This window comes from Oryzias latipes, chromosome 20 (assembly GCF_053564925.1).
Source record: "Oryzias latipes strain Hd-rR chromosome 20, Olatipes_Hd-rR_3.1".
Lineage (NCBI taxonomy): Eukaryota > Metazoa > Chordata > Actinopteri > Beloniformes > Adrianichthyidae > Oryzias > Oryzias latipes.
The window spans coordinates 15,706,934-15,731,032 of NC_136256.1; the positions used below are offsets into that span (position 1 = coordinate 15,706,934).

At 39.6% G+C, this 24,099-nt stretch overlaps 1 protein-coding gene and 1 long non-coding RNA gene across 19 annotated transcripts in view; both read left to right on the forward strand.

Moving 5' to 3' along the window:
• Positions 1 to 1,866, forward strand: part of ntng1a (netrin g1a) — a 159,229-nt gene extending 157,363 nt beyond the window's left edge. For all 17 annotated transcript variants that reach the window (XM_078938770.1, XM_078938769.1, XM_078938777.1 and 14 more), the window contains one exon: positions 167 to 1,866. In XM_078938770.1, coding sequence (XP_078794896.1) covers positions 167 to 423 — 257 coding nt within the window. In that variant the 3' untranslated portion in view covers positions 424 to 1,866. The remainder of the gene's footprint in view (positions 1 to 166) is intronic.
• A 13,134-nt stretch (positions 1,867 to 15,000) lies between these two features.
• Positions 15,001 to 18,437, forward strand: LOC111946673 (uncharacterized). Of its 2 annotated transcripts, XR_002872401.2 has the most exons (6): positions 15,001 to 15,161; positions 15,896 to 16,121; positions 16,250 to 16,409; positions 16,496 to 16,703; positions 16,801 to 16,957; positions 17,969 to 18,437. It is a non-coding gene; the product is annotated as an uncharacterized LOC111946673 (long non-coding RNA). The 2 variants fall into 2 exon arrangements; XR_013651928.1 differs by lacking the exon at positions 17,969 to 18,437 and having other exon boundaries at positions 15,006 to 15,161; positions 16,623 to 16,703.
• Positions 18,438 to 24,099: the final 5,662 nt, after the last annotated feature.

Sequence of the window (24,099 nt, forward strand, 5' to 3'; positions counted from 1 at the left end):
AAATTTTTTTTTTTTAAAATTAAGAAATGACTTCATAGTCTAATTATGTGGTGCGATCTTACTTTAAGGCAAATGATTATATTTGTAAACCAACTGTAAGTGTAGAAGCTCACTTACAGTGAACCAATTATTTGTGTCTCCTCTCTCCCCACTTCTCCTGCTGCAGCCCCGGTGTGCGACGACGAGCTCCTGCGCTGCCAGAATGGGGGTGTGTGCGTCAATAATGCCCGCTGCAACTGCCCCCCAGAGTACTCGGGCCTGCTGTGTGAAAAGAGCCGCTGCGACTCGGAGGCAGCGGGCTGCGGAAGCCGGGAGTCGGGCCAGCCGCCCCTGACACCCCCGTCCCCCTGTGGTTTGCTGACCCTGCTGCTGCTGGGCTCTGCGCTGCTGAGAGAGGCCCCCTGCTGGCCCGCCGCACTCTGAAGAGACCTGTTAGTGGGAGTGACGCTCCTCATGCCGCCTCCACCTTACCCCTTCCTATGCCCCCCCCCCTCCTTTCAAATAACCAACAACCTTTAAAAAAAATAATAATAACACCACCATGAGTTCTCTGGACTGTGATCTGCTCAGCTTTTCAGCTGCCGGCCTCCTCTGGCGCAGGCTGAGGATGACGGGAATGTGCCAGGGTGCAAAAACTTTCCATTTAAGTTCAAAGAATATATAGAATTAAAAAAAACATATACTTCTAAAAGAAAAAAATTAAAAATATGACAAACTGAGCATTTGCCTGAAAAGACTAAACTGTGCAAAAACAAGTGACCCCCCCGTCCCACACACACCTCTACCACCAAACCCAGACACTTACCCCCCCTCTAAGCCATACCAGGTACATGAACTCCTTCCAGTTTGAGGAGGAATTACTCCAGATGACAGACTAGTTCACTTCCTTTTGCATCGCCACGGCAACAACAGCTGCAGCCAATCAGCACAGGCCATGAGCTGACGGCGGCCCAGGAGCCCTGAGGGATGCTTCTGCAACTTGCTGGACGACTGACGTTAAAAAAAAGACACCCAAAAAAACTTAAAACAAAAAAAAAAAGAACAACTTTCTCAATCGGCCTCTGAGACAGATAAGAAAAAAACTGTCTCTAAAAACAGAAAGAGGTGACGACGCAGGAGGAATTCTTTGCTGTCAGTGCATTGTGGATAGAAGGAAATCCGTCCAGAACGCCACGTTGTGACACAAAACCCCGCCCACTTTAATCCCTCTCAATCTTTGTGTCTCTTCTGTCACCCTCCCTTCCTGCACTGACCTGTGCTTTCGTGAACTCTGTAAGCCCCTGTTGGTTGAAAGATTCTTTTGTCCGATGTTAGTGATGCACACGTGTAAGAAGCTCCTGACCCTCCCCTGCTTCCTCCTCCTCCAGCTTTTCTTTCTCTTCTTTTCTTTTCTTTTTTTTTTCCACCTTTGAGTCACCTCGCTCCCTTCGATCATGGCCAGAGGATAGTTTTCACCTGAGCAGACGAGAAGAGCATAGAAAATCCATCGCTGTAATTGCAATTTTTTTTTTTTGACAGCAAACCGGAAAAAGAACAAAAAAAACCCCCAGACATATAGTCTTTTTGTATCTCTGAGAAGCTGTGATGGAAGAAAAGAAAACATTAATGTATCTATTTAAGACCTCCAGATGCTTGGGTTTCTGTTTTTCTTTGAACTCCTCTCATTCGTTGCTTCATTTACACATTATTTTTTGTTGTGCAGTGGATTTTTCCTTTGTATTGGCAACGTGCTGACATCAAAGAATATCAGTTTACATATGCCGTATTAATAAAGTGTATTCAAATCCCACCAAAGGACATTATAAATGTTTTGTTCTTGCTTTAACACTTTATATCTTAAGTGAATAAAAGTCTGAAAGCCTAAAACGTGTTGATGGTGTGTTGGCTGTGTATTAAGATTGATTTTTTCCCCCCACATATTTCTATTTATGTGAATGGATTTTTTTACTTTTGACCATTTAAGTGGATCAATGTGTGGATGCTGCAAAGAGAAAGGTATTATAGCTCATATGGTTCATATTTAGCATAGAAGTTTGTTTTATGTGCTCTATAATGTTCCGTTTATCCCTGAAATAGTATTGGTGAATGCAAAAATAGATGTTAGCTTATCACTAATCCTGGTGCATGAAACTAGGTACAAGTTATCGCTCTTTAAAAACTTTATTTACAAAGCTTCCAAATTGAAGGGCTCATGAATTCTGTACCATTAACTTTAGATGAGAACTGGACTGATTGGCCCATTGAAAGGGGTTTACTGTTGACTCCAGCGAAAGAAAATCTATTCAGTCACCATTGTTTGAAAAGCTGCCATGTTGAAACCCCACAACGTCGGTAAAAAGGCGTGTCACACAGCCTACATTTTTGCACATTTTTCACATATGAAATATTGTTTTATTCGTGATACATGTGTGATGTACGTATTACATGTGTTTCCTGTGTTGGTCGTTCGTCGATGTGTGCAGATGTCCATCGAGGCCGACGGGTCTTTACGTGGATTCGGTTTTTGTAGCTGTTCAATTAAAGTTTGTGTATTCTACATAGTTTATGCCGTACACAATGGTTACGTAAATCTTATGCAATTGGGCTTGATTTTTGTGAGATGCATACACAAATTTGTGGCTCTCCACGACTGTTCCACATATGTCCACCGATGTCTAACGGACTTTTCACACACAAGTACCAAGATGTATAACTTTTATATTGCGTACACGCCGCAAATATCCCGTTAGAAATTCTGTAATAAATATAAACAGCAGAAAATAAATAAGCACAGTTCATGTTCTATGTTAATTAACATGTTCTTAGCGTGGTTTCTATGTACTTCTTCTGTGGTTTTATTGTGGTTCATCAGTGAAAATTTCATGTACAGACCACAACTTTTCTCACTTATTCCCTCTCTTTTACTTTTATATTCATGTATGACATTTTTTCATCCCTGCAAGATGTGCAAAATGTACATCATGGCTGTGTGACACGACCTTAAGCAGTCCGAGTTGGTTTCAGTTGACGTTTCTATGGCAACCCCAATCAGAAATGAGCATGTTGAAAGGTCACATACCCCTATCACTTGAAAGCGAACTACCAAGATCTGACGAACGTTTTAAACGTTTAACTTAAGACTACATTATGGAATTCTGTGACATACAATGTGATTTACACTGCTTTGACATTTCGCACTAATACTCCTCCAACTGTGGGCAAATGCTGAAGCGTTGGGTAGCAATAGTCTAGAGTGAACACGTATGCTTAAAGTCCGGTGTGTCCGTCGCATCATGTTGTCTCCTAGCAGTGAAAGCGCCTGCAGGGGAAACATTTCCACTGATGCCTCAGTGATGGCCAATCTACAAACCTTTATTTTCCAAATTCGTGGTGAGTATCCAAAAACATTGGATCAGATTTATATATTACTCTTGTTTGTCTCTGAGCCCAAACTGCCGAATCCTAATGCATCTTCAAATCGATTGAAAACATCTAATTCCCAGCATTCCCTTTGGGTTCTGCTGCAGACCATGAATCTGAAATCTACAAACTTCACAGATTTACCTCAAAACTTAATGAAGGAGGATTTTTTTACTGTGTCACAATAAAAATTACATTGTTGTATAAATTGGTTGAAGTTGCAATTAAAGTGTCTTATGTGTAACCAGCACAAACCAAAGTTTTACAGACTGCTCTGAGTCCGGATGAGTTTCTGACTCTGGGGACAATTTGGTATTTCCAGCCAAAGTCACGGGTCTGTTCAGGTCCCCCACGGTGGCCCTAATTTTAACCATGTGTTCGGCCCCGGTGTTGGCGCCCCACGCTGAGCGGAGGATTTCAGACGAGGGAAGGCTTCATCCTGGAGATCTCACCTCCAGCAGCTGCAGACTCTCACCGGAGAGCCAGAATGCCTCGGGGGGGGCACGCACTATGCAACAGACTCTGGCTGTGTGGATGCACAGAAATTATGATTGAGGATTAATGCTGACTTCATATACATTTGTCCCATGATCCCGTGCGTGGAAAACAAGCCCACCTGCGTCAGGAGCTTTTGACCACACTGGAGCTCTGTTGTTCCTGCCCGTGGCGGCGACCTCTTTGTTTGTGCGATGATCAATGTTCTCATTGAGCCTCGCGCGGCACTTATCGATCCCAGTTTCTTTTTCTTTGGAGCGGGCGCTAAGTGGTCGAGCTGGTGTTTCCAGTTTCCCTCAGATTGAAACCAGAAATTCAGTTTTGTCCGTTAATGGAGACTGAGCCGCTACTCAGCCAGAAGTCTGCTCTATTTCACCCTTTTATTTTTGAAAAAAATGGTTTATTTTTCTTTTTTATTTCAATTTTCAGGTTTTAAGTGATGCTGCCATTATTAGATGATCATTTCGCAAGACTGAATACTTTAAATTAGCATATTCTATCTACAGCGGTGGAGCTACAGCATTTTACTGGGTGGGCAGGAGAAGACTCTGGAAGGGTGGAATTTTTAATTTTATGTTATTTCAATTTTTGCAAGGCTAAAAAAAGATTGTATTGATTATTTCTTAATCTTTGTCAATAATGACACTAATAGTGACACAAAAGGGGGGGGGGACTTTTTGCTGTCAAGGCCGCTGCCCCCCTTGCTCACCTCTGGCTATTTCTTCATAGAATCCCTAATAAAATGTATATTTCCTGAAACAAGTTGTTGATCTTTTGATCTATTTTAAAATCGTTCCCTGTGGTCGTGTCAGGGTTTGGGTTTCTTGCCTTGGTTTTTGCTTCTATTTTGTTCTGTCGTGATTTGAGTTCTGTTTCCTGTTTCATTGTGAAGGTTTCCTGTGTGTAGTAGTTTTGAGTTTTTACTTCCCTGACCGTTTTCACCTGTGACTTGTCAGATCTGCTTGTATTTAAGTCTTTTCTCTGCCTTCCTCTTGTTTTGGTCCATACCATCATTTCCCTGGTTGTCTGATTCCCTGTCTACCTGGTCACCGTGAGCTGAGAGCTCTCTGTTTACAGGCTCTGCTGCTAGCTTACAGCCCCTCACAACCCAAGCCCAACTTTAGCTCATTTAGTTCTGGACGGTCTCCTCGGCCATCTTCTCCAGCTGAAGCCTGCAAAGATATTTATCCTCAGAGGGGCTCTGACTCGCCTTTGATGCCTCTTTCCAGTGGAAAATGGGGAAATATCTCACTTTGGGTAGAAAAAAGAAACAGATAGTAAGGCATCTCATCCCGCCATTGATGACAGGAAACGTCAGTAAGTCTCATCGCCCACTTCAGTTTTTCAATGTCAAGTTTTTTTTGCTTTAGCACAAAAATCTTTAGCATAATAAAGCCTGTGAGGTGGATCAGATCTCCTTATCCCAGACTAAAGTTGGTATTATGATCCATTTCATCTGGATCAGAGATCCCTCCAACCACCAGCTCCCCGTTTTGGCAGACAGATGGTACAGACAGAAGGCCGCCAACCAACCTATATCCAGTTTTATTGATACAGTTAAAGGACGTTTTATTTTGAAAAATCACTGGATTCTGCAACTTCCTCTGAAATTCCAGCAGCACCTTCCTCAGATGCAAAGGTCTTGAGTTGTCTGAGTTTTTGTGGTGAACCAAAGGAGACATGTGACTGAAAAAATCTGCGAATATTGAACCGCGGAACACTGTGTCCCGAATGAATCACGTTAAAACTAAGGAATCATTTTTGCGCTGTTTATATGCAATTTATGAGCAATTCGTGTGTCAATTAAGTATTTTTAGCGTAATATGTGTGCCGTATACGTGATATAAAAGTTATACATTGATGGTATATTCCTGAAAGGTCCGTTAGACCAGGGGTCTGCAACCTTTACCCCTCAAAGAGCCAATTGGATCAGAAAGAAAAGCACAGGGAGCCGCAACACTAGGGGTGTCAGAAAAAATCCTTTCGCCAACATTTTGCGATTGTTCATATGGCGATACTTATATTGATTCAAAATGCTGTCAGGATATTTATTTAACTATTTATTTTAATTATTTATGAGTGTGATGTTTCCTTTTGATTTTTTTTGTCTGTTTTCCACAGCCTTAAATAGACTTTTCCATCTCTAGTGAGATGATGGAAACAAATTCACTTTGCTGCAGACTCCTTTCTATTTTTTTTTCTTTAAATCCAGTAAACCCAATAAATTATATTCATTTTATGGTTGACAAATTTTTTAATTAGGACGCAGCGGTTAGTTTATTGCGGGGTCTGGAATTGTAAGCGGTGAGTCTAAGCCCCGCCCCCGCTTCTCTACCTGTTCTCATCCTCTGCAGTTCCGAGTTGTTTTCCCACCCGTGTGCAACGCCCCCCTCCAGCGTGTTCTACACTGACAGCACAACATACGGTCATCGTGGCAGCAAGCTGACAGGATAGTAGGGGCGCCCTGACGCTAAAGTAATTCATTTAAGCAGAAATGGGTGGTTTTAGGCTAGGAAAATAAAAGCTGCTGCGAGATTACCACTCACTGTCTTTTTAGAAGAACTTTCCATCCCAAAAACAGACTCTGGTCGGCGTTCACAGCTGCAGACACGCCCCCTCCGCATTCACGCTGCTCTCTTCCTCCTGCCTGCCCGCAGTACCCCACGGTGTTAAAGGCACCACGACAATATTAGAACATGATAGTTATTTTACTAAACCACAGAGAGCCGCAGCACAGGGAGGAAAGAGCCGCATGGGGCTCCAGAGCCACTGGTTGCCGACCCCTGCGTTAGACATACATAGAACAAACATAGCCAGATATTTGTGAGTGCATCTCACAAAAATTACACATAATTCGGTAAGATTTACGTAGTAACTGTCTATAAACTACGAACAATGTGCATAAACTGCATAATATTCTCTGACAAACGCAAAAAACACGAATTTATCACAACAGACTGAAATGTCATAGATGGAAAATATGCTAAATTTATTTAGTGGTTGTGTGACACAACCTTAACCCTTGTGCTATTTTAGATGTCCCCACCCTTACATTGACTTGTTCTCCCTACCATGACAAAGGTGGATAAAGGTGGAAAGATTTCATGTAATCCATGGACACCAGTGAAGATCACAAATCATTTAAGAAAAAAGGTTCAGAGCACTGTCTAGTGGGTCTAGATGACCCAACTCCCAATGGTAAAGTGCCTAGGATAGCACAAGGGTTACAACCAATGATACCGACACTATGTTAACTGATGCTTCGGCATCAGTTAACACAACCAAAATAATCCAAATAAAAGGTGCAACGGTTTATAAGCCACACTTATGTTTTTTTGTTTTGTTTTTTTTGTTGGTTTTTTTTTTTGGGGGGGGGGGGGGATTAAAGCTTTTCAGTGCGCTTAAAGTGTGGAAAATTCCGTAAATGAATCAAAAACCAGTCTTTAGAATGTGTGTAGATGTGTCTGCGTATTAGGATTTATTGTTCTATCAAATGTCCTGGCACGTTTCACAAAGAATTTCTCTCATAGGATCTTATTTCATGCATTTTTGATGCAGATGTTAATTTTTTTATCTCTGGATAACGTAGAAAAACATGAGCATGACTTTTACTTTAATAGAAAAGCAGCTCTGATCTTGCCTAAAATGTTGTCAACGAGTGACTACAACCACTGTTTCCCCACTAAAGAGCTTCAGATCTTAATGACAAACACTCAGAAGAAATAAAAGGATTCTGTTGACATTCATGATCTCTGCAGGAGCTGACAGGAAACATGGGGATGAATAATGAATATTTTAGGTTTTCACCTTGACAGAAATAGCTGGAATTAGAATTTTTGATGATTTCTGTACAGTAAAAAGCAGCACGCCGATTCAAGTTTCCTCGAAACCACTCAACAAAATTGGTGTTTGCTTTTTTATAATTTCAAATCTCCTAGAATTCATCAGCAAGAGGTTTTCTTTGTCGTCTCCTTCTCTATTTTATCCACAGATGAAGCACCTTGCATTATTGTCATTGGAAATTTCAAATATGGATTTAATGTTTAAGAAACTATGAAATTACCCCTCTTTCTCATTTTACCTCAAACTAACAGCATGAATAATAAAGATGGGAGATTCATAAACGGTGTGTTTCTTTCCTTCCAGCCTTCAAGGACAAAATTTAGATGAAAAGCCTTCTGCCTGAACTCAACTGAAGTAACACTTCAAAACGTAACCTTTTGTAAAAATGCATCTGAAGAGAATTTTTCTTCAAAAATATGACTATTGGATTATTTTAGAACTCGTCCATAAACCAGAGTGGCCTTTCGGGTTTCCTATGTCAGGATTATCTTTAGACATATGCAGTCACTGAGTTCTACTTATCATTATTTACTTATTATTACTCATCATTTTGTCATAAATGCCCAGACTAGAACAAATGATCAAACTGTTTTCATAAAAGAATAGAACTCTGTGCGGATGATGTTTCATGGAGCCAGGACTTCCAGCATGCATTGGGGCGGGTTGCGGCTGAGTGGGAAGCAGCTGGGATGAAGGTCAGCACTGCTGAATCTGAGTACAGACCGGAGAAAGTTAGTTTGCCCTTTCTCGGTGGGTGGAGTGTTCCTGCCCCAGGTGGAGGAGTTTAAATATCTTGGGGGTAATGTTTACGAGTGAGGGACGATCGGAGCGTGAGATTGACAGGCGGATCGGTGTTTCGCCGTCGCTGTTCCCGTCCGTTGTGGCGAGGAGGGAGCCGAGCCAGAAAGCAAAGTTCTCAATTTACCGGTTGATCTTGGTTCCAAAACTCACCTGTGGTCACAAGCTCAGAAAAATACCGAAAAACCTGTATAAAATCAGTAACATTCATTCATCCATTCATCTTCTAAGCCATTTTTGTCCCTTTTGGGGTCACGGGGCTGCTGGACCCTATCCCAGCCACTTGTAGGCGAAGACACCCTGAACAGGTCGCCAGTCTGTTACAGCATCTGTTTCATTAAATATGTTAAAAGATCTCTCCTAATCAAAAAAAAAAATCACTATTGCGTCTCTTAAGTTACTTAACCAAAATGACCACAAAAAAATTACATCACACAAAACTCACAATATAAAGCAATATTTATAAATTATTTGATAAAATTGATAAATTATAGAAATGCCTCAGCTGAACTAAACGCCAATGCTTGAACTGAACCAATGCTGGTTTCTACAAGTGGTCATTTTAAAGTGCTTCCATCTTCAACTCATTCTTCCCGCTGTGGCCCACAGCAGTGTTTAATTAAAAACGCCTCTCAGGGTAAAGTTGGATACTGATCACAGTATCATCCAGAGTTATTAATAAGGTTCAGAGTCTGTAATTGTAGAGGGAAAGGTAATATTTGGATTTCTCTACTCCTGTTTTTTCATTCACATATTAGTTTTGTAACCTTAAGTGATATTAAAGCTTTTTTTTTTTTAGTTTAACTGTCAGTTTATGAGCTAAAATGGTCAGAAAAGTGGACGTAACAGAACCAGAACTGAGCTGCAGAAACTAAAGTTGAAGTCTTGCAGCTTTAGTAAGGCATTGGGTGTCATGGGTGCAGGGAAACAAGTGCAGCCGACTGAATACATTTGTCTCTTATCTCCACTCGCTAAAGGCCTGGAGCCTTTCCTCCTCACTAACAAGTTGGGGGAAAAGGAAGAGAAAACACTTTTGGCAAAACCTCCACTAATGACCGTGCTCTTCCCAAAGGTGCAGGCAGGAGCAGGTTTTGCACGCTGCACCTCTGCACAGAGCAGCTGCGTGTCTGGAGGTTGGCTTCAGTTTTTTCCCTAACAGTCGATTCATGGAAGATGAAGGTCAGGGCGGCTGTTGATGAACTCAAATGTGGTCCAAAAACTCTCAAAGAATCCAGTAAACGGTCTGATAAATACGACGTTCTCTGTTTTCTAAAATACAAGTGTCTCAACGTGGATTACTGAAGGGATTAAACGACAAGACAAGATCAAAATGTCCATCAATACATAACTGAGACAACCATGAAAACATCTGATTTTAGGTATTCAGTTTAGTTCTAAAGAACTTTATGAAATCAGAGGATGTAATACGTTGTTGCTCTTTATTTCAGTCATTTTAGGCTTTTTGTGGGCAGCAAGACTCTTCTGTAGCAGTCAGATATGGGAAAACTTCTGGCTGAACACTGGCCTGTTTAGTTAATTTCAAGCAATTTCAAAAAAACAATAATAAAAAAAAATGACAGCATCAAATCAACTAGATATGTCAATATGTTATTTGATTAGAAAATTCCTTCTTGACATAATTATCACTTCTAGTCATAAATGAACATATTTGCACCTAGGACAAACAAATCACATTGAATCAAACAAATATGATTGTCAAATAGAGTTTGAATAACGAAATAAGGTTTGAATAATTCCTTGTCAATGTAAAGAAGCAACTTTGAAGAAAACCACCCCTTTTATGTTAATGTTTTTGTCTTGTTTTCTTAGTTGCCATAATCTGGTTCTTAAGATATTAAGTAAATGTTTCTTCAATCTGAGTGCAGATTTTTTTATAAGCTGTTCAAAATTTTTGGTCGGTTGAGAATTGCTCAGTTTATTCGTATTTTACGCAATTATTTAATCAATTATTACGTAAATCTTACACAATTGTGTGTGATTTTTGTGAGATGCAAACATACATTTTTGGCTTTCCATGACCATTCCATGTATGTCTAATGGACTTGTCACGCATGTACCAGCGATGTTTAACTTTTATATTGCGTATATAGGTCACGTATTTTATGTTAAAATTACATAACTGACGCACGAATCACTAATGAATTGCATATAAACAGTACAATAATCACACATGGTTAATGCACGATTCCCATATTGTGTGGCTTCTCCATTGATTTACGCACAAACTGTACAGTACATGGTGGCTGTGTGACAGTCTTTAATGGCGAGTGACTTTCAGATTTATACTGTTCTACTTTTTGGGTGTTCGTGTATCCGTGTATTCCGATGCCTGATCGTTTACCTCTGTCATGACCACGTGCTGCTTTCTCTTCACCATCTTTTTTTTTTTTTCCAGAAGTAAATCAAATGACCGAACACAGCATAACAGATTTGAAGTTGAGCCTGTTTGCCGTCTGTGTCATGCTCCTCTTTGCGGTGTGTGTCGTATCAGCCTGAGTACACACTGGCCGCTTCCCACAGATGTGCTGTGTGCTGTGAACAAACAGCATTTGTAATCACAGTGCGGCCACTCTATACCGACAGAGCGAACAAATGCAGGGTCAAACAAAAAGAGACACAGCTCACATGCCAGAAGAAGAAAAAAAAACAGGTAAAAAAATCTACAAATGGACAGTATTTGGTCCAATCTTTTTTTTGTCCTCTTGATAATTCTAAAAGCTCATTATCAGCAGCATTGTACATATTAGACAGCTAATTAAGTAAATTAATGTTGGTAGGGAAAAGTCATTTGTCATGCTGCTGTCACTGGGAGTGGATTTGTTTTTGGAGTAATTTGCAGGCGCAGAAGCTCTTTGTGTAAGCTTCTGTTCACATGGTTATGTATGAAGCCCTGTTAGCATGTCTGTGGGTCACTAAAAAGACCAAACACACTCGTTTTTAGCAAGGGGGCTAATTCTGTGTCACACCTTTGACAAAAACTACTGTTCCTACATGTGAGACCCACAGTCCAAACTGGAGTTTTAGCTTTTAAACTAACATAGCTGAACAACAATCAAACCTAAATTTGCGTTTTAACATTGAATCTTATATGGCTAAACATTGAAAGCTTAAAGGGCCTGTTTCATGCTTTTGTCAACCCTTTCAAGGTAAACTATATCCATGTATATGATAAGATATTACCTTTGGTACACTAAAAAAATCATATTTTTACTATATATTAGTTCTTTTTACAGCTCATTTCCTACCAGGAAGTAACAGGACTCGATCTCTGAGGCACTGCCTTTCACTCCTCATGGGTGTCGCCCATTTCATGACGTCAACCTAGAGCCAGCCTCAGCAGTGTGTCTGCGTTTTACTCACTAAAAAAAAACAAAAACGTCCAAACTTTTGCTAAGAAGGATGTGAAGATTGTGGAGCCTTGAACTCCTGACCGAGCCGATCACCTCCACAGAGAAAGTGGATGTGCTTGTGATCTTGTGCATGAAGCGTAGACCCCTTCTAGAAGGGGCTGTTCCTCACTTATCTACGTCACGATAAACCCGCTCATTTTTGTGGATTTTGGTGGTCAGAGCGCAGGTTTGTAAAGGAATATGCATGAACGGTTCAAATTGGCACTTTAGGGTTGTTTATAGTGAGTAAGTATAATTGTTTGATAAAGGTCCTTTAAGTAGTGTTTTGGCTTTGAAGCTAACATAGCTAAACAATAATCACGGCTAAACTAGTGTTTTATCTTTTCAACTAATCACTTGTTGTTTTTTTAGCTTCACCTGAGCTTCAGATATGTACAAGTCAACATGATTTTACATTCAATTCATACAAGAACTAGTTACAGATGTATGCTTGAATGTAAAATGTGTTTCTGTTTTTGTTATTTTTTTTAGGTTAGTTGACGGACATTGCAGTCTAGACCACAAATTGAGCCCATTGGAAATCCTAAGGCTAAACACTGCTTCCCATGCAACCCAGAGTAATACCAAAGAAAATAAACTGTTTCCTCCTATTCCGTTGAAAACATATTGTACAGGAATTTCAGGCAAGGTCATAAACTTTGAGTCCTGCCTGTTTACATGTTAAAATTGCTCACATACTTTAGGGAAAACACTTGCAAAAGCCTTCTAAAACAAGTTCCTAAAATGAAACAATAGGTTTGTGCATAAAGCAGGCTATTATCATCACACACACACACAAACTTTTCTAAAGTCAAATTTGATCAATTTTAAGGTTCTATTGGGGGAAAAAAAAGTGTATAAAACCAAAATAATTTTGGAGCACTACAGAAACTATTTTTGACGATAGAGAAGAAAAATAACCTAAACTAACGTCATCGTCACCCTAAGTTTAAGAGCATGCAGGTTTCTGAGGGTGGGTTTTTCAAGTGACTTATCTGAAAATAAATTAAAATGTTGCACCACCTTAAAACAAATATTAACCAAAAGATAATATAGCCTGGAGCTCATGTGTCAAATTTTATGTGGCCCAGCAAGAGCATAAAAGTTTTGAATTTCTTAAAAAAAAAAATGTCTTTAGTTGATTCATATTATTTATGTGTAGCTGCTGTTGTAATTATTCAATGTTTGCAGCTCTTATGTGTGTTTGCAGACAAATTGTTGTCATCAAACCATCAGTTGGGTGCAAAGCTGTGTGCAGCCTTTTTTTGTCAAATGTTACACGTGTAATACATGTTCTTGGTGGAAAGCCACAAATTTGCGTGTGCATCTTACCAAAACCATGTACAATTGCATACAATTTATGTAATAATTGCATATAAACTATGTAAAACATCTGTAAACTGCATAATTCTCAAGTGACTAAAAATCACATAAAAACCCGTCTGCACACATCGACAAATGAAAAATGCAAGAAACACTTATGAATTACGTATATCACGCGTGTATCCTGAAATAAATGTTATACAAGGAAAATGCACAAAATGTATGTAGCGGCTGTTTGACATGGCCTCAAAATCAACCAGCTGAGATTAGCAACATGCTACCACATTTACAGCAAACGTCATAGATAAAACAAAGTGAAAAATAGAATATTAAACAGAAGGCGGTATTGTGGAACATGATCTAAGTTTTACAGCTTTTAGCCAGGAGTACAAAGATACAGAATAGGAAATAACTTCTGCTGTTGCTGTGTAGATTATCGACTGTGGTGATCTTTAATGCATGAATGCTAGTTTTGGGAATCAGAGAAGGACTATGAGTTCTCTAAAAATAATAAAACTTGTAGTGACTAATATAAACCAACACAACTTTCCTATCCCATAGCAAAGCAAAACTGAAGATGAGATCTCGTTTCTGTCACATTTACGTCTCCTAGACATAAATGAGAACTGTTTGAGACTAAACTGCTTTTCTCATTCTTCTCAAACATTTCTCCTGAGAAATAAGTCTCACAGTGAGCACTGTTTGAGATCTCAAAATTCTCTCACAACTGTCTCTTCTCCAGATCTCAATTGAGAGAAAAATGAGCCATATTATGTTGCGCTCAAGTATGTCTCAATTTGATATCCTTACTTCAAATTCCTATCTCAGTTATGTCTCAGTGAAAGACATCAATGGTTCTGTCTCTCGTTGCTCAATAATTTAGATCTTGTTTTAGCCTTTTTTTTTTATTGTCTCAGCAAAAAGAAAAATTAGAGTAGTACAAGCCCTAAAATGAGTCTCATGATGACACCATTACAGTTCATCTCTAGAAAATAATATTTTTTATTTTATTTATGTTCAACTAAGAAAAGTTGTTTATTGCTTACATATTTATATAACTTAATTACAATTTCAAGAAAAAAAAGTTAAATCATTAAGACGGTCATGTCCTCAAAAGACATATTTTTGAAACTTTTTAAAAAACATGAAATTTCAAGACAACGTTGCAGTGTCGATTTAATAAACTTTTTTTTTGACTGCTTAGATAAACATAAATGAACAAGAATGTATGTTGGGTTAATGATGCTAGGTTTAGTTAAACACAAACACACGCATGCACTGGCACACATGCATACACGCACAAGTGCATATACGCACACTTATATGTTGGTGGGTATAAAACATTTAACACATTGATGTCTGAACTAAATAAAGGACATTTGGGATCATATTTGGATCACCTTAAAGTGAACAAAAAATAGATTTTACATTTGAAACAAACAAATAAAATACACAAATAAAAATAATCAAATTAATAAATCAACTTTAGGGCGGTACAGATTTATGGGGTTCAGTTTGAGTTAATTTATCTTTGTCTTTAAAAATCACCCTTCATGCAGCCTTACAAGCTGAAAATATTTTCTGTTTTCTTGATTTTAGTCTGCATCATATTGAACTAACAGAAGCCTGGAGTAACCCGATTTGAATTTTAAACTGTATCACAGCCTCACTTGACACAGATTTCTGATTGGCTGATCACGGTGGGAGGGAAAACTCTGTGGTTGACGTCACCAACGGGCCGGAATCTGCAAGCGGGAGAAGTGCAGAGAACGAGAGACTTTTGACGACCGTTTGTCGTATTTTTTCTGCGTTTTAACAATCCGTGTGATGAATCTCCAACATTTTTTTTGCTTGTCTGGAAAAGATTCAAGTAAAATCTTTGAAGTTTGCACGGTAAGTTTGCGATTTCTTCCCTCCAACTCTGAACTCAGTTGAATGCTAAAGGTGTTTTAAGCTAGCTCCGCCAGTAATGCAGACGTCTGGGCTACTCGCGGTGGCTTTGGCTGTATAAGTAATTATTACTTTTTACAAAGGTTTACTTGTGCTTTTTGTAATAAAAAATAGAGACATTGAAGAGTTATTTGCAGTGCAGAGTTTACAGAATGAGCCTCGATATTTTTCCAAACGCGTGAGTGCTAAGTAACTGTTGGAAGACATTTTGCTCTTCAGTTAAGGGTCTGCAGGGTTCATCCCATTCACAGTGGGACGACACCACAGTCCATTATTCCAAACTTCAAAATGTGCAGTTTCACTGTATGTTCAATTTTTACGCTGTAAAAAGCTTTTATCTTGTTTAAAAGATCATCTTGCAGACGTTTGGCCTGGCATGCCATCTTTTGAAACTGGTTATGGACAAGTGTTTAAGTAAAGTCATCATTAACTGCTCACATGTCTAGAAAGCATAATCTAAAAATGTAAGTATGCATATTAGGGAAACATGTTCTCAGCCCTCTGTCAGTGGTGGAGATGTTTAGAGAGCACAGATGTAGCTAAGCCAACAAATGTCAACACTGATATGTACGAGGATTTTAGTGAATCATAAATCATATTTAAAAACCTTTCCAGATCTTACTTTGTGCTGTATAAAATGTGTGTACATGATGTTTTTTTCCCCTCTCTGATTCAAGGTGATCTAAATACACGTGAAAATGAGTGAATCAGAACCCATGTTCCTCCACACTGCCATTATGGAGGTCCTACCAGAGCCACAAAAGACATCCTGGAAGAACACTTGCAGTCCATTGGAATAAATGGAGTTGTATGAGGATCTATGATTCATAGAAGAGGCTGACTTGCTGCCAGCTTTGAGACCTGTTCAAGCCCGGAAACGTCTTGCTCTTTGGAAATTGAAATGTGAGTCTCAAACATTACAAATGAGTTTTTGTAATGCACAGAAGTGGATATGAATATGAATGGGTAACACACTGACAGTACAGTGTAAACTTAATACACTTATACTGTTTGTTTGTTTTTTGTTGCAGACCAAACGCCAGAGAACAGCACATCATCATCTGTTGAGACCTCACCAACACAATCATCATCACTTTTGTTATAGTCACCGAGGAGTTCGTCATCCACATCTTCCAGAAGCCGAGGACTGTACATACATTGACTGGGAGGACAGCTTTGAAATTCCATGGAGTAAGTTTTCTGAGGAATTTGTGGAGTCTTTGGAAAGAGACCTGGCCCAAGACTAAGGAAGGAAATGGTTTGCACTCTTGTTGCAGAAATGATGAAAGCAAGACGTTTTTCCAGACTCTAAAAGGCTGCAGATGATGCGGGGAGAGCAGAGTGGCTGCTCAGAAGAGATGAGATGTTAAAGAGATGCTCTTTCTTCTGCTCTGCTACTTTGAGGAGGATGCCATGTTCTTGTAGAAGATGCAGACGAGGTCCAGCTGCAGCAGGTGCCGTTGACTCCAACTGTTATTGTATGTGGTAAGTAAAGTTTCCAGTGTTAAATTATTCTAAAGGTTTTGTCTTTGTACACTGTACATGAGTGACATGTTTACTTTATCCATTGTTCTGTCTTTAGGACAGTCTTGCTTTTCCCCAAGGAGGCTCATGCTCAGTTGGAACCGCTCCATCGTACACAACAACATTGCAGCACTGTGCCTGATGTTCAGAAGCTACTTCTGCTTTAACCGTCATTATCCAACTGAGCTGGCTTCAACCCTGGAGTTTCTGCAAAGGTACATATTTATGAGTGCTGTCATGCGATTCATTTTTGGGTGTGGTTAGTTAATCATGACCTGCAGTTAATTATTCTTATTAATCTTGTATTAATCTAACTCAGGGCTGCTCATCCCTGGTCCTTGAGATCTACCAGCCTGCCTGATTTCCAGCTGATTACCTGGACCAGGTGTGTTCATTCAATCAGTATGTGGAGACATCTGGTTGAGCTGATCAACAGCTAGCAGGGCTTGGGGATCTGGAAAACAGTCAGGGTGATGGATCCCAAGGACCAGGAATGAGCAGCCCTGGCTAACCTAAAATTTAGCTTTGAAAATCCTTATTTTGGGGTAATTTGATTTAAATAGTAAGATTGTGTCACATTAAAAGAAATAAAATACAATTTAAAGGGTGGCTTTATGAAGTTTTCCAAGTATAACAGACTTTTTTCCAATCTTTACTTTTGTACCACTAAGGGATAATTCTTCAGTCTCAAACAGAACAAAGACCTAAGCCAAAGTGCTCTAATTTAAAAAACTAATGGAAATATTCTGAACAATCCAAAAAATATTGACCACAAAATTCTTAATGATACCATAATATATATTCGTTGAAATATCTTATTCCACAGTTTGCCGTCTGACACGATCAGCCCTCAGCGTCCCAATTATGACATGGTTATTATTTTTCCCTTGTTAAGAGCCAACCATGCAAAATGTGACTTGATCATTTCTTAAATGTTTGATCTGGACTGTATCATGGAAAATGAAATGAAACAGATTTGAACCTTATTTGTTAAATAGTTAATGCCCATAGAATGCTGCATTTCAATTCTTTTAACTGAAACAGATGTCCTCTCTAGCGACGTGTGGCTGCTTTTAGGGATGACAGAAACGTAATCTTATGGTAGCATTATGCAGCTGCTTTTATAAAACTACAGTTTGCTTCTAGCTTGAAGTGTTATCTTTGTTTGTTATGTGCGGTCTATTATCAATTTGTTCATGCCAGATTTTAATGTTCTTGTCTTACAGCTGATGTCCTGAGATGTGCCACTCTACCTGGTTGGGAACAAATTGAAGAGGCCAAGCTCAAGAAAGCCGTTGTCAACAAATGTAGGGCAGAGCAGGTTCTAAGGCCACTGCTATGATCTACAGTATGCGGACTGGTTTCTCTTCCATCTTTTTTCTTATTTTTTATCTTAATTTGGTTCTCAAATTGGTCCATGGATTTGGTAGGCTGCAAGTTTAGGAGAATGTTTTTATCAGGTACTTTTTTATGTGGTTACATAATCTTGTTTTTTTCCTTGTACCTCAGCAGTGATGTCAGTGTGTTTGTTGTTTAAAATATGGAAGTTTTCTTTACCATCATGTCAGCCACATTTAGTACGCCACAGTTCATGTACTTAATGCATTTAATATTTTAAAAAGTGTTTAATACTGCTACCACAATTCAAATGCTGTACTGATGATGGTGCTGCCCAAATAAAGTGTAAAGCATTTACATTTCTAGTATTGTTTTTACTGTTACTGTATATCAGTGGTCTCCCATCCTGGTCCTTGAAGGTCACTGTTATGGATGTTTTAGCTGTTTTCCTGCTCCAACAGATCTGCTGCAGTGGTTGAATTGCCTCCTCAAGTTCTGCGGGAGGTGGTTAATCACCTGTTGATTCACATCTGGGGAGCAAAGAAACTTCTAAACCCTACTGGATGGTGGCCCTTGAGGACCAGGATTGGATACCACTGCTATAAAAATAACTTCTCTTTTCTTTCTCAAATACATCTCATATCATTCTCATTAACGGCTTTGGTAAGACATTTAAGAGAAATGATTAAGACATGATAGAGATATCAGACAGACAATGATGAGATCTCTTTTAGGACTCATTCTTCTCAGATTTGTCTCATGAACGTCTTAGGTTCGTCTCTCCCACTTCTTAATTATTGCTCTAACAGTTGTCTCAACTCAACCTCATTTGTCTCAGTGATGTCTTTTCTCATTATAGCTTAACTCTTGCTCCTAAGGGACCCTTAGGAGCAAGAGTTAAGAAGCAAATGATCACAGAATGATACGAATATGAGACGCTCAAACTGATCTCAAGAGACGAGATCAAGCAACATATGAGCAACAGATTTTTCCTATGGGATGTGTCACAGATGGATTTGTGAAAATCAGCACAACACAAGCTAGAAACCTTATTTGTTATTAATCATTTTCCTTACTTTTTTATTAAAGTAAGGCCTTTCTCGTGAAATTCTGTGATCCATTTATTCTTCTTCACACAGAGTAGATGAATTGTCGTCTCCATCAAAGAGGACGCTAATTCCTGCTCTTTCATTGATGTACCCGCAGCTACACCGTGAAGAGGGAGCTGGGTGTAGCAAAGTAAGGGGATCTGAGGAAGAGCATGATGCCTCATGCAGCCTCCTCCATACAAACGAGGGCCAAGATGGTCATCTGTGCCTCCATTAGCCAACATTCCTGCATCATCGCCTTGCTGGGAAAACAAAAGGGCCTTTTTTTTTACTGTGCTGTAAATGTGGTTTACTCAGCTGCTGGCATCTCAGTGGCTTTAATAGGGATGGGATAATCAGCTGTATTTTCATCCAGCATGAACAGATATACTTCTGCAAAAGCTTTGGCAGGGACTTTAACAAAAAGCTGTTTATTGGATCGCAAAGGCACAAACACGGCTAAAAAGTCCCCCGGCTTGGCAACTGGACCAATGGGCAGCCTCCGGGGTTTAGATAGCACAGTGTGCTGTTTGGCAGGCGAGCTGTGAAAACCACAGAAAGTAAATATAAACCGTCCTCCCTGGTTCTCATTTTCCATCATTAAAATGCCCTTCAGAAAGTGGTGTGTATCTGATCCGTGTTGTCTGACCACGAACACTTCGATACTTTTGCATGACAATGCTGAAACATGACAGTGTTAAAAACATAAACAGTGGGAAAAGAGTGAAAGAGAAAATGAGTGGCGCCATCTTTAACCCTTTTGCCATCCTAGGCACTTTAACATTGGGAGTTAGGTCATCTAGATCATTGTTTTTCAACCAGTGTGCCACGGCACACTATGTCAAGTGTGCCGTGGGAAATAAATTACCCTCATTAACTGATCTAAAAACATTTTCCATCTCCAGGATATCAGCTCTTTGTTCATCCAAACAGGCCCTGATAAAACACTGAGAAGTTAGGAATATGAAAGATCATAAATACTTTTTTCTTTGTTTATTTGATTCTATTAAAGACATTTTGATAAGAATGACGGTACCGCGATTTGGCTGCAACTAAAGCCCTTTTCTGAATAGTCCCGCCCCTTTAACTGTCTCCGCTAATCATTCTTGGAATCTTAATCACATGTCATCAGTCTGACCAATCAGAAGTGGTTAAAGTATTCACTTCCTTGTTCTGAATGCTGCTCCTAAAGTCTCTCAGTTCCAACAAAACTACAAGCTAAAGCTCATCTTTAGTGGTGTAGCTTTCCACAGAATGCGGTGTCAGACTATGGAAAAAGTGAACAAAACAATGAAGCTCAGAGAGGCTAGTCTTTTTGCGTTCGGCGGATTATTTAACTACATCTCCCATGATGCATTGGTTTAAAGTGACAGCGTGAGTCTCTCCTCTTAACGTCTTGAAACCACAACGAACACACATCAGTTTCAAATCTTTTAACTTAACTTTTATTACATCTTTTAGAAAAAACAGCTGCAGCTTCCAGCTTTTTCTGCCACAATTATCTCAAAAATGCACGCGAGATTGCAGAGGGGCTGTAGATAAATACTGACTAGGAGTTTCTCCTTTTTTTTAATTTTTGGATGCTGGTGTGCCGCGGGATTTTTGTCAAGGTTAAAGTGTGCAGTGGCTCAAAAAAGGTTAAAAAACACTGATCTAGACCCACCAGACAGTGCTCTGAACCTTTTTTCTTCAATGATTTGTGATCTTCACTGGTGTCCATGGATTACATGAAATCTTTCCACCTTTATCCACCTTTGTCATGGTAGGGAGAACATGTCAATGCAAGGGTGGGGTTATCTAAGATAGCACAAGGGTTACACCTGAAACCTGTAGTCTCGGCTGATGATTTTGTGTTTCGTAGATCTTCACGGACGCAGACTTTGCCTTTCAGCTCCTTCTTCACCACAACAGACAGAAAAAGCGACAGCATTACTGCAGCTGATGTACCTAGCTGCTTGTCAATCTTGCGCTCCATCCTTCCCTCACTCATGAACAACATCCCAAAATACTTGAACTGCTGCACTTAAGGCAGGAGTTCTCCACCTACCAACTTTTTCATGGCTTTAGACTTTGAGATTTAAGCCCCTTCAAGGTCAACTGCACACCAAAGATTATGGTTCAATGAATCTGAACATTATCTACAAAAAAGCAGAAATGATATCCTGCAGTCCTTGGACCACAGTCCCTTTGGTCCTTGGCTGGGTCTATTGATATGTATAGAACCAGGACAAGAGATATCCAACATGAAATGAAAACAGGTTAGACTTACTACCAATAATACGAACAAAGCTTCTTCTCTGATTGTATAGAGACCAGACGGCCCATAAGAAGGGACCAAGGATTCCATATTTCCAAAACATCTATCACAGATCAACAACAAGGTCAAGAACTTTCTCCATATCCACAAAGTAAGTGGATTGAATGGGGAACCCTCAAGCACTTTGTGTAAATGTACCTACACCCCGTCTGCGTCTGCTTTATAATGCGTATAGCGCATTCTTGAAACGCGTCAAAGGCCTGTGTGAAGGTATCCACATTGACCTCTCCAGCACTCTGAAGTAGACCTTCCCAGGAAGGCTGAGTAGTTGGTAGTCTTGTGGCTATAGCACACCCTCCAGTCCACCACCCCAGTCTACCAATGCAGAGGCACTGTCCTTGACTGTCACCCAAAGGCATTTCATCCAGTACAGCCCCTCAAGATCCAGAGACTTCAGGGACACTGGGCAGAACTCCTCCATGCCTAGTGTGATAAAGTCTGGCAATGCATGTACCTACGATGACATGTATTCTTTGTGACAGTCTGCCCTGCAGCGCTGCATCTCTGTTTTCACACCCGCAGAGGTAAACGCGTATTTCATCGATCTTTTGACCACATCTGCTTTTTTATTTTTTCATGGCATTGTACACGTCGCTTTTGTCCATTAGGTTGTTGAATTAAAATCTTTTGCTGTGAAGTACAGCCAAACTTTCGTTGCTTCACCTTCTGTATTTTGACTTAAGTTCCGCCCAACGTCACACCAATGCCCAGTCTTTTATGAGCCTGCCCACAATCGCTGGAAAGGTAAAATGATTGGCTAGAAATGTACAGCAAAACTGAATAGAATAGACGTAACTGACGTGTCTGAAATGAGGCACCAAAATACACAGTTTTATACGGTAACGGTACCAATTTGGGACTGAGTTTTGATTACCATTCATTAAAAAAGTACAGCCTGGACCTTTTGGGCCACAATGCCCTCATGTGGTTCAAATAGTCAACATGTTGCTCATTTCAACACATTGATCTGCTCAGACATTAAAAAAGCATTTAGTTTAGATGAAAATGTATCTTTTTAAGAGACTTATTTTCATTAAATTTCTAAAAATCCAAGTTGTTTTATTTATTGTCAGGATTTATTGAGAATGCATTTTGCTTTCATTTTAATATCTTGCTGGATGCTAGGTTGTGGTCCTTTCTTTTGAAGGTGTCGTAGGGCACATACAGATGCTCCACAGTCTGGATGTGGCCTCTGGCAGTTTAGTGTCCATGTGTGCCAGAGAAAATATGAATAAAATACTTCTCTTATTTTCTTATTAAGGCTGACTGTTATCAAGTGCCTGAGGGTTCTGTGAATATTTTTAAAACCACAGCAGTAAAGACGGTGGGGGAAGCTGTTCTTTTGTATTTCGGAAGTTTTTAGGAATATACTTTTATACAAATATATTTTACAATGTAGAATTTTCTTTTTTTTTGTAATTATAACATAAATACAGAGGCGAAGCTAGAACATTGTAGGGGGTGGGAGGGGGCAGACAAATTTGAAAGGGTGGCAAATGAGAACAGTTCTTTTAGCTGAGGTGCTATTTCTAATGCTTAGAGAAGCTTATATTGGTGATTTCTTAATCTTTTCCAATAATGATTCTAGCATTGACTCAACATTTGGGGGCGTGTAATGCTTTTGGCTAAGGGGGCACATGGCCCCCTCTAGCTCCGGCCCTGAAGAAACAGTTTTCCAGTTATTTATGATGATATTCAGATGAAATATTCTTTATTTAACATTCAGATCTCATTAAAATGATACCAACCTAAGACACCAAAGGTGCTACCAAAGCTGGAATTAACCCAGCTTTCACACAGTATAGAGTTTAAATCAATCAACATCCAGAAATAATCAATAATGTAATAAAAATAAACAAAATCCTTTAGAAATGTCAGTTCCTCACTGACAAAAGCAAAAAGCAAAATAATAAAGCTCAATGTAAATACAGAGTGGAGGCAGGCTGAGCTCCATGTAGTCCAACCCATCCGTTCATATTTTAACAGTAACATCTGCTATGTGCTAAAAATGTAAATCTGTAAGGACAGCTTGGAGGACAGTTTGTCCCAGCATGTGTCCTGGGGAAAAAAAATAAGAGCCTTCATCATTTTACCTTGATGAAGACTCTCTATATGCTTTAATGAAGAAAAACTGAAGGTGTTACTGGCGGCACAAAAACAACCTTGAACGCAACGAGGCTCTGAAATGAAAGCAGAACCGCTTTATTCAGGAAAATCTGCCTTAAATAAAAACATATGCATTTCTTACATTACCACTTAAAAAGACGCAATAAAGAAGACAAAACGATGAGGGAATAAATTTGCATATGACCTTCTGGAGTGTTGTCGAAATGTGACCGAAAGGTGTATCTTGGTGCAGGCATCTCATCAGACGGCTTGATTAAAGTGTGAAGACCCCCCGTTTGCATACTGGCGTTCACGTGTGTGAGCGAGCACTCATTTAAAAATCACTTCTCACAGTAAATGAGCATCAGTCAAGGTCTGGGATGCACTACAGAGGTATCTGTCACGGTGAGTGAGCATTAATTCCCCCCCCAGCTGGCCTGTCCTCCCTGTCCTCCCTGTCTCAGTGGACATTAACAATGTTTTAAGGCGTCCTAAACACTTAGCGTCA